Source organism: Orycteropus afer, unplaced genomic scaffold, assembly GCF_000298275.1.
Source record: "Orycteropus afer afer isolate SDZICR_OR568_19922 unplaced genomic scaffold, OryAfe1.0 scaffold00145, whole genome shotgun sequence".
Classification (NCBI taxonomy): Eukaryota; Metazoa; Chordata; class Mammalia; order Tubulidentata; family Orycteropodidae; genus Orycteropus; species Orycteropus afer.
Genome location: NW_006921732.1, coordinates 3,247,103 through 3,258,698, shown reverse-complemented (window position 1 = coordinate 3,258,698; position 11,596 = coordinate 3,247,103). Strand labels below are relative to the sequence as shown.

Below are 11,596 nucleotides of genomic sequence, written 5' to 3'. Positions count from 1 at the left end.
TGCTTCTTTACCTTAATTCAACTTCTGTTTTATGTTAATATTATTGTTATTACCCACTGGTTCAACATTTTTGATTTATTTGGGTTATGTCATTAGTCATGTATAGTAACAGAACGTGCATTGCTAGTGTAGATGACTTTTAACTAAGTGAACTTATTTATTTCTATATCTTTTTTATATAGTTTTTTTTTATAGTTATTTCTATATCTTTTTCATCTTTTTGCAGGAAATGCTGAGACTCTCAAACATGATCCAAAAAGGAATAATATTGATACGCATGCTAGGCTGAGAGAATTCTGGATGCGTTACTACTCTGCTCATTATATGACTTTAGTGGTTCAATCAAAAGGTAATGTTATCTACAGTGACACTTGGAATTATGCCAAAGTAGTGATTTCTTAGGATTTTTTTGCTTGGATCAGTGTTGCAGTATTCTGTTAATTACTTTAGTGCTTGACCCTAAGGTAAAGAAAAGAGTGAGAAAAACACGTCATAAGCTACTCTTGGGAAGATCACAGCCTAGAACACCCTATGAGGCAATTCTGCGGGGTTGTTATGACAAGTCGGAACTGACTGGATGGCACCAAACAACAACATCTGCCCCCATATCTCCCCTCAGACCATGTAGAGTCTCTCCCACCCCTGGGCATTGTCTCCTGTCTTTCTGCCTGTAACCCTAATGCCTGGAACTGTGCCTGGTGCACAGAAGGCATTCAGTGAATGCTTACCAAATGAAAGGACTAAAAGGGAAAAAAAAGAAAAGGAAATCAGGATTTGGAGAGGTCACATAACACTGGCAAATCTCAGAGAAGCACTGGGTAAATCTGATTCTTAGACAAATGTTTTTCTTTTGCAGAAGTTGCCATGTGCCATTGAGCCAGTTCTGATTCATAGCAACCCTATGTGACTGTAGAACGATCTCCTAGGGTTTCCTAGTCTATAAATCTTTATGGGAGCAGATCACCAGGTCTTTTCTTCTGCAGAGCCTGCTGGTGGGTTCAAACCATCAATCATTTTGTTGGTAGCTGAGCACTGAACCATTGTACTACCAGGATGTATCTTATAGACTTATTTATAGAGTAATCTGAGTATACTAATGTAATGTAGGTCATAAACTGATTTTTCAAACCATATTTGGCTGCCTCTGTATCTGCAGTTTTACATTTAATCTATATTGATTATAAACTTTTAAAGGGCCACGTATCTGTCTGTCCATCTTTTTGTGTTGTTGTTCACTGACGTCAAACCAAACCAAGACCAAACTCACTGCCGTCGAATTGATTTAACTCATAGCCACCCTTCCTTGAGTTTTGGAGGTGGTGTCTCTATGGAAGTAGATTGCCCAATCTTCCTTTCAAGGAGTGGCTGCCGGATTTGAACCACCAGCCTTCTGGTTAGCAATCAAATAGTTTAGGTACTACCCCACCAGAGCTCCCAACTGATGTCAAGTTGGCCCCTAATTCATGGTAACCCCATGCACATGTTGTTATTGTGAGGTGCTGCCAGTTGCCTCATAACAACCCCATGTAACAGAATATAATTGCCCCAGAGGGTTCTGTACTCTTTACTGAAGAAGACTGTCATGTCTTTCTCCTATAGTGCTGTTGTATCAATTTGAACTGCCAGCTTTTTAGCTAGTAGCTGTTGAGTCATCTGGGCTCTATCATCCTTATACAGAGTGCTGTAAAATAGCATAATTAATTGTAAAAGATCATAGTGATGATGGCAGAATATCTTAAATATAAATGACTGATAAACGCTCCACTTTTTTCCTTCTTTTATCACATTATTTTCAGTATCATGTTCACTTTTTCTCATAAAAGGAACCATGGTACCGTTTTCCTTTACATGTCACCTTCTTAGACTATTCTTCAAAGTCATTCAGTTGCTAAAGTGTAAGTTATTCCTTTTGATACACCTCATAGTTAGCACATTTCTTTTTGTAATCCTCCCATCCTAATGTGAATGCTGACTTGGCACTTACATATAAAACATTTTTGCATTTAGGATCAAAATTCATCCACCAGAGTTGATGTGAATGTAAAATTATGGATATGGTATGGTTGATTCCTTTGTTCAAACCATAATATGCTTTCACTTTTGTTAAAATAGGGAATTCCATATCAATCCATGTTAATTTATAATTTTAAATGAATTATGTTTCTAAATCATTTCATGCACATGCATTTTTCTTCAACTGGGTATTCTATTTCTTTTGCATTCTGTTCCTCTATAATGACAAATACAAGATCTTATTATTGCTTTTGCAAATTTTTAATGTAAGTCTCAGATTTTTATAGTCTAGATTCAGTAGATTTTAGAGTTGTAACATTTATTATTCCATTTAAGAGTTAAATACTTATACAAATAGTATAGAATAAATCCAGAACTTGCTTTTTAGTCTAATTGGCATTTTGTATATTATAAACTGGTGCTTCTTTATTGAGAATTAGTGAAATTGATGTGCCTGGTAAAACTTAACAGATACTGTCCAGTGATAGATCTCAACTAGTGTAAATTAATGTAAAACAAATGAATTTTACAAGTGCTGATGAGATGCCGTGAAGAAAAGGGGTTGGTTCAGTGTAGTGTCGGTTCGTTGGGAGAAACCTTCCTAGAGGGAAGAAGTTTTGGAATGAGTACACGAGTATGGTTGGCATATGTAAGGAAAATGATCTTGGCTTGTCACACTTGCCTAATGGTAAAAACTTTAAGAAGTTTTTGCTTATTATTATTATTTGTGTGCATTTCCTAACTTAACCAGGGAGAATAAAGGAGTCTAACAAAATTTTACATGTCTTAAGATTTCTGTTGCTTTCCTTGTTACTCATTACTAGTTGAAGAGTGGCAATTAATTTTCAGAATACCCCTTTGCTTTATAGCTGAAGGTCTGTGAGAAAGCTAATTTTATTCCTACCTTGAATAATGACATTACATTTCCCTGTCTTCCTCACCTACCCTCACCCCAAGAAACCTTGGATACTTTGGAAAAGTGGGTGACTGAAATCTTCTCTCAGATACCAAACAAGTAAGACATCCATTTTCATAAATCTCACACTTTTAGGGCTAAAAGATACCATAGCTTCTTGTATGAACTCCAAAGGTTTTTTGTCTTATTTTGTTTTTTAAGTGGATGATGATACTAAGACCTAAACATCACAGAGTGGGGTAACTAAGATGAAAATCCAGGTTCCTTAGGTTCAATGATATTTTAATAGTTTCTGCAGGTCAGAATTTACAAACCTTTAGACTTACAGTAAATCTTATACCTCCAGAGCTTTTCTGTTACTATATAGGGTGTTTGAGACTATTACATGAGGGCAAGTACTATATCGAGAGGCAGATACACATATTTGTATCCTCTATCTTGGAACAAATTATGTTCTGAAAGTTTGTTTTTTAAGTCAGTTGTTTGGAACTTGGAATGCTTTTCTCCATCAAAGAAATAATCTTATAGATGATAAGAGATTTTCCATACTATCTGGAAAGCCTGTTTGATTTAGGTATACCTAATTATCTTTCATATGAACACATAGGATACCAGGTAAGAATGATATTAAGTATTTTTTGTGGACTTCAAATTCATCAAAATAATACTGTTACATTTTTGTTGCAAGGAACACAAAAAATTTCATTCTAAAACAATAGTCTGTCTTCCCACCCTTAGCAGTTTGTGTTTTAGTGAAATAAATGAATCAGATTTTTTCTTTGAGCAGGTGAGATAGTGACTTTTTGTAGTTCATTTCAAGACATAATTTTTTCAAATTTATGGAAGAAAAAATAGCTTTAAATATGTTAGAGTACTTTGTAATAATACTTTGTTCTTATTATCTTGGTTTCATGTAAATTTTTAATGATAATTAACAGTACTACTTAAATATAGAAAAGTATAGCCATGCCCAAGTTGTGTTTTTTAGTTTGTTTTTTTTTTTAATGAATAAGTGAGTGTGAACTAAGAAAATGTCAGATGGCAGATTGGAATGTGTTTTACTGTGAAACACTATGCATAAAACTAGAGGTATATTTAATAAAGGAATTAATTGGGCTCTGTCAGTCCCTGATGAGCATTTAAAATTTTTTCTTGAATATTATTCACTAGTAACCTGTTTCTTAATTAGACAAGTTCAAAAGTCTTCTAGGTATTTACTACTAATTTATTTGACTATTATTAGAGGACATATTGAAGTTAGAATAGCTGTCAGATTGGAAGCTTCTTCAAGGAGGGACCCAGTCTTTTAGATGCCAGAATGTTTGAGACAGTGCTTTATGTTTAATATTGTGCTTTATACCTAATAATCATTCCATATATATTTGTTGAATAAAAAAAAAAAGTATCTGTCGTGTAAGTTTTCTTCTTGAAATAGTTTTGTATGGGAGGAGAACTGAAATTGAATGGAGCTGATAGATGCAGTAAATATTTGGGGTGGGTCCCTTCAATACATTATCTTCTGCTATCTTTTTTTGAGTTTTAAAACCCTTTGGAATTATTGGGGCTGAGGTTAAGAATAGGTTGTAGAGTTTAGGATTTTGTGACTGCTGCCTAGAATGCTTTTGAGCTGGGAATACATAGACTAGATTATAAATAACTATCAGATATTCCTAAAGATACTGCTTATAAAGGCGTTTGCCAATTAAATTTTAATGTATTTGTTTTATTTTCAGTGGGTTACCCAAACCAAACTTTGGCCATTTAACGGATCCATTTGACACACCAGCATTTAACAAACTTTATAGAGGTTCGTGAACCAAAGGTTTAAAAGTCTTTGAAATAACTTCTGTACATTCGCTAAACCTAATTGAGGCAGCTGATTTTTTTTAAAAATGAAAACACAACAAAGTACAGCTGGGTTGGAAAGGGACTGGATGGGCAGTGGAGAGAGAATCACTGGCCGATAGCAGCAGGCCGCTAACTGCAGAATGATGAGTTGTCATGTTCTGCTGCTGTTTGATTCTGTTTTATGCTTTCTCCTGTTTTCCCCTTGTTCCCTTTTGTACTTTTTTTCTATTTTATCTAGATTTTATTCTTTAAAAATAGAGATTAGGAGAACACATTGGACATCATTTCCTTTTAACTTCATTATATAAACAACATTTATTAAATGAAAAAAAATTTTAAAGTAGAAAAGTGTATAAAGAAATGGGTGGGATGATCACCTGTAAATCTTAATATCCAGAGAAGATATTTTGGGAATTTTCCATCTAATTTTTTATAGGTATCTTCTCCTAACATAATTGATATTGTAAAAATATGTACTTTTGTCTACTTTTTTTAAAATTTAATATATTTGTAATAACTACATGAGTCATCACATGGGTATGTTATAATTTACTTAACAGTTTGCCCATATTGAACATTGTAGAAACATTCTTAACTTACAGTCTCTCTTTGCTCTTTTTGTCATGGTAGATTTTTTTTTTTCTTTGTATTTCCAGTTGCCTAGATATCCCTCCTCCTTCTTTACCCTGTTGCCAGTCTCTTTCCTCTTCTTTCTTTTGATGAGTGACTGTCTTTCATGTTCTCTCTGCTGGCTTCATTCTATCTAAGCTCACTCTTCCCAGAGACAGCTTATTTTGGGTTGTATCGTTTCTGGCTTTGGTTTTCCTATTCATAGACTCATGGAATAATAGCACTGGGAAGAATCTTAGAATTTAGCCCAACTCACTTAGTTTACCATAAGGAAACAGATTCAGAAAAATTTAAATAAAACTGATTGTTTTCAAGTTCATTTAAGCAGATAAAGTAACAGTCATCTGGCTCGATTTAGACCATGGGTCTTCGGGATTTCTAGTCCCATAACCTTTCTTGCAACAAGAGGTACATCCTTAGCAGCATTAATATTCTCATAGTTCTTCTATCCTGGCTTTCTCTACCCATGAAATCAAATTGAAAGGATTTTATAAAAATTGTTTTATTCAGATTGGAAAATTGGCAACTTGAAGTAATAAGTACATTGTATTTATTTCCCATTTATTGACAGATAAAATATAAAGAATGATAATTAAAAAAAACCCCAACATTTTTATAACATAGTAAAAGTTATGGTGAAACACTTATATTCTGTTCTTCTGAAAACTATTTTTTAGTGGTTCCAATTAGAAAAATTCATGCTTTGACCATTACATGGGCACTTCCCCCTCAACAACAACATTACAGGTAAGAGTTCAAGGACAAGCTTCTTACTTCATTAGTGAAAATTATATTTTTAAAGCATGCTAAATGGTTTAAATTTGGGTGTTCTGAATTTATAAATACAGGTAATTTGATAAATTGGGCTTTATTTATTATTGCTACAGTTTTTAAGCTTTGCTATATATTTTAATAGATTATTTAACAGGTGTTTTCTTATAACTAGTTGCTTTTCATGAATTTTTGAAATTAAGTTTCTTAATGTGAATGCTAACTTTTGTAATTATTTTCTTTAGTGTTTTCAATACAAAAATACAATATAAACTAATGATTTATTTGGCAGTGGCAATCATTTAGTTTGAGCTTGTCAAAAGTAAAGTTAAATAATTTTGAGGCTGGTATATGACTGCAGCATAAATCCCAAGGATTTGCTTTTATGAGTTGGGAATGAATTAGGATAGATTTATACAAATTAGGAAAATATTTCAGTTTACCTATATAGTTATATGAACACTACAACATGGACCAAGTAGTTATTTAAACACTATATAAATGCTTTTCTGATTAGAAACAAATGCTGATGAATTGAATGTACTAATAAAAATTTAACCTATTTTTTAAAACCAATACCAGCAAAACCAAACCATAAAGAAACACATACAAGCAGAAAGAAAGATTAATATGTATTGCCTGAGCTTAGAAAAGAATGCCTGTCACTTATATGTTAGAGTAGTAAAAAAATGAAGTATCATAAAGTTAACAAGAATAATATGCCTCCAGTGAGCCTGCAGACAAATGTGTATTGTCTATACTTCCTTTAGGTTCAAGGATAGTATAGGGAAAAGTTAATATACATTGAGCGTCCTAAGAGTGTAGATAAGTTAGTGTCCTAAACCAAAAAATACCACTGCTGTTGAGTTGATTCCGACTCATAATGACCCTATAGGACAGGGTAGAACAGCCCCATAGGGTTTCCAAAGCTGTAAATCTTCATGGAAGCAGACTGCCTTATTTTCCTCCTGTGTAGCAGCTGGTGGGTTCAAATTGTCAACCTTTTGGTTAGCAGCAGAATACTCTAACCAGTATGCTGCTAGAGCTCCAGAGTGTCCCTAAGATATGTTAAAATTATTACATACTTGTTTTAAAATTTTACTATAAAAATAATATATGCTTGTAAAATATTAAAAAAGGAGAAAATGGCATTAAGTAAAACAAAAATCTGCATCTACTCTTCTTTGTTTCTGTCCTCAAAGATATGTCCAACATTAATAGTTTTTTTATATGTCCTTCAGGTATTAAAATAATGAATATAAAGTACATAGTATCTTTTTTATAAAAATGAAATTGCATTATGTGTATTACTCTTCTACCTTTTTTTTGCGCTTTTTTTTAAATTAACAAGTTTCTTTATCCTCTGTTTACTAAGATAGTTCATGCTCATTGTGCAAAATTTGAAAATTGCTGAAAAGTAGGATAAAAAAATTCACGTTTCTGCTCTCCAAAGACTGTTAACTTTTCTGTATGTTTCCATCATGTTAACTTTTTTATGGACTTTGTTTGTTTTAACATGACATTCAGCATGAAGCCATTTTGTATTTCCAAATACGTGAATTCTCAGTAAATGAACTTTTAGGAGGGAGTCCTTTTTCACAAAGAAGCAAAGTGTTTATTGCTGCACAGTTACTACATGCAGTACAATTAACTTCCTTCAGATGCATGTGTTGTGTAATCAGTTTCATTCATTAACTTCTCTGCTCCTTTATACCGACGACACACTGCCGTTGAGTCGGATCTGACCATATCGACCCCTCCTTGGGTTTTCGAGGCAGTATCACTACGGAAGTAGATTGCCCAACCTTCCTTCTGAGGAGTGGCTGGTGGGTTTGGACCACCAGCTTTCTGGTTAACAGTCAAATGCCTTAGGTGCTACGCTACCAGTCTTAGTATATATGTGTAACTTAAATTACTATTTTGGCAATGTTGTGTGGGCTTTTGGGATTGCTTAAAATAATTGAAATCATAATATTATATCTTGGCTTTCAAGAATTTGATTCAATAACCTAATACTAAAATTTAAGAATGTTTAGATTCCTATTTGAGTTTTTGGTATACTTTTGTTTTAATGGGAATACATTTCTAAAATTACAGCAGAAGCTAGTTGAGAAAGATGATTTGAATAACATACATACAACTACTCAGAACTGTTACAACATACTATTATATAATAGGGAGCTCTGGTAGCGTAATATCTAAGCCATTTAACTGCTAACCAGAAGGTGGGTGGTTAAAATCCATAAGCCGCTCCTCAGAAGGAGGATGGGGCAGTCTACTTCTGTAGTGATACCGCCTTGGAAACCCAAGGAAGGGTCACTATGAGTCAGAAAGCATTTATACATATCTTGCATTTTCACAGAAACCTTAGGGGTAGGTAGTTAGACAAGAGAAGGAAAAAAGAAAAATACAGTGAGGTTAGATCTACTCAAGGTCATGTATTTACTTAAAGGAAAAATAACCAAAGCTAGAACCTAGATTTTCTGACACTCAGTGCAAGACATTTCACTTTACCACAGAGCCTGATGTAATACTGGAAGCTTTTACAGATACAGATAAGTCATTTTTCAGATGAAGGAAGTTAAATTTTTAGTGTATTAAATCATTATACTTTTGTGTTTAAATGGACTTATGTGAGAATAAGTTTGTAATTTTACTATCAAACATTGTAGTTTTAGAAGTGAGATTTTTCTGCTGTATTTATTCCTTAATTTTTTTTGCTTCTGACCTTCAATTTTTTTTTAAAGGGTGAAGCCACTTCACTATATCTCCTGGCTGGTTGGACATGAAGGCAAAGGCAGTATTCTTTCTTACCTTAGAAAAAAGCAAGTATTCGAGTCATAAGTACTTTTAGTTTAGATACCTGAAAAATATTAGACATTATTATTATATGTAAACCATTCCTTTCTCTGTTTCCTGTAGATAGCAGGAAGCCTAGAATAAAATTTAATACTTAATTACAGTCACTTTAATAGCCTAAACTGTTTTAATGGCCATATTATTTTTTTGTATATTTCATTATAAGCCACCTTTTAGTCCCTGTTGAAAGTAGTTATAAACAAATTTTTTAAAATCATAAATAAAGCTAATAGATTCCAGAATTATATGAAAAGTTTAGCTCTAACCAAGAATTTAGATTTGACTGAATAGTAAGTAGTAGATTATTTATGTGGTTTAAATCACCAGGTGGTCGGTCTCCCCTCTTTCCAAAGCATGTAGGCTTTAATGAACAGAAACATCATAATAAACATGGGACTGTGAACAGTTTATGTAGCCGTGTTAGCAGAGTATTTCCTAATATATATAAGTACCCATTAATGTTGCTTGTAGCCAAATAATGGAAATGTAGTTTTACTTTAGGAACAAATTCAATGTTGTTGTTGTTGTTATGTGCCGTTGAGTTGTCTCCAACTCATAGTGACCTTATGTACAACAGAATGAAACACCACCCGGTCCTGTTGCCTCACAATCCCTACTATATCTGACCCATTGCTGCAACCACTATGTCAATCCTTCTTTTTGAGAGCTTTCCCCTTTTTCGTTGACCTTCCACTTTACCAAGCATGACATCTTTCTCCAGGAAATGGTCCCTCTGACAATGTAACCAAAGTAGGTGAGATGAATTCTGGCCATTCTCACTTCCAAGGAGTGCTCTGGCTGTACTTCTTCCAGGACAGATTTGTTAGCTCTTTCAGCAGTCCATAGTACTTTCAGCATTCTTTGACAACACCACTACTCAAAAGAATCAGCTGTTCTTCAGATCTTCCTTATTCATTGTCTAGCTCTCACATGCACATGAAGCAATTGAAGATACCGTGGCTTCGGTTAGGTGCACCTTAGTCCTCATAGAGACATCTTTGCTCTTCAGCACTTTAAAGATGTCTTTTGCAGCAGATTTGCCCAGTGCAATACATTGTCTGATGTCTTGACTGCTGCTTCCATTGGTGTTGATTGTGGAACCAAGTAACATGAAATCTCTGACAACTTCAATCTTTTCTCCATTTATCGTGATACTGCTTATTGGTCCAGTTTGTGAGGATTTTTGTTTTCTTTATACTGAGGTGTAATCCATACTAAGACTGTAGATTTTAATCTACATCAGTAAGTGCTCCAAGTCATCCTCACTTTCAGCAAGCTAAGTTGTGTCACTTGCGTATCTCAGGTTGTTAGTGAGTCTTCCTCCAGTTCTGATGCCACATTCTTCTTCATATAGTCTGGCTTCCCAGATTATTTGCTCAGCATACAGATTGAATAAGTATGGTGAAAGGATACAACCTCGATGCACTCCCTTTCTGATTTTAAACCATGTAGTATTCCTTTGTTCCATTCAATGGACAGCCTCCTGATTTATGTATAGGTTCCTCATGAGTATAATCAAGTGTTCTGGAATTCCCATTCTTTTCAATGTTATCCACAATTTGTTATGATCCGACACAATCGAATGCCTTTGCATAGTCAATAAAACACAAACATCTTTCTGGTATTCTTTGCTTTGAGCCAAGATCCATCTGACATCAGCTATGATATCCCTTGCTCCACATCACCTTCTGAATCCAGCTTGCATTTCTGGAAGTTCTCTGTCAGTATACTGCTGCAACCATTTTTTGAATTATCTTCAGTAAGATTATACTTGCATGTGCTACCAGTGATACTGTTTGAAAATTTCCACATTCTGTGGGATCACCTTTCTTTAGAATGGGTACAAATATGGATCTCTTCCAGTCAGTTGACCAGGTAGGTGTCTTCCAAATCTCTTGGCATAGCCGAGTGAGTGTCTCCAATGCGACATCTGTTTGTTGAAACATCTCAGTTGGGTATTCCATCAATTCCTGGAGCCTTGTTTTTTTGCCAGTTGCTTCAGTGAGGCTTCAACTTCTTCCTTCAATACCTTAGGTTCTTGATCATATGCCACCTTCTGAAATGGATGATCATCTCCCAATTCTTTTTGGTATAGTGACTATGCATATTCCATCCACCTTCTTTTGATGTTTCCTGCATCATTCAACATATTGCCCATGGAATCTTTCAGTATCGCAATTCGAGGCTTAAATTTTTTCCTTAGTTCTTTCAGCTGGAGAAATGCTGAGCATGTTTTTCTCTTTTGGTTTTCTAACTCCAGGTCTTTGTATATTTCATTATAATTGACTTTTGCTTCTTGAGCTGCTCTTTGAAATCTTCCGTTCAGCTTTTTTATCTTGTCATTTCTTCCATTTGCTTTAGCTACTCTCCATTCAGGGGCAGGTTTCAGAGTGTCTTCTGACATTCATTTTGGTCTTTTCTTCCTTTCCTGTCTTATTAATGACCTTTTGCTTTCTTCGTGGATGATGTTCTTAATGTCATCCCACAATTCTTCTAGTTTTTGGTCATTGGTATTCAATGCATGAAATCTGTTTTTTAGATAGTCTCTAAATTCAAGAG

The 11,596-nt window shown here is 34.3% G+C and overlaps 1 protein-coding gene across 1 annotated transcript in view; it reads left to right on the top strand.

Moving 5' to 3' along the window:
• NRDC (nardilysin convertase) overlaps positions 1-11,596 on the top strand; it is a 154,266-nt gene that overhangs the window by 104,400 nt on the left and 38,270 nt on the right. The window contains exons 9-13 of the mRNA XM_007945891.1: positions 227-349; positions 2,971-3,028; positions 4,663-4,736; positions 6,085-6,154; positions 8,926-9,003. Of these exons, the coding sequence (XP_007944082.1) occupies positions 227-349; positions 2,971-3,028; positions 4,663-4,736; positions 6,085-6,154; positions 8,926-9,003 (403 nt within the window). The remainder of the gene's footprint in view (positions 1-226; positions 350-2,970; positions 3,029-4,662; positions 4,737-6,084; positions 6,155-8,925; positions 9,004-11,596) is intronic.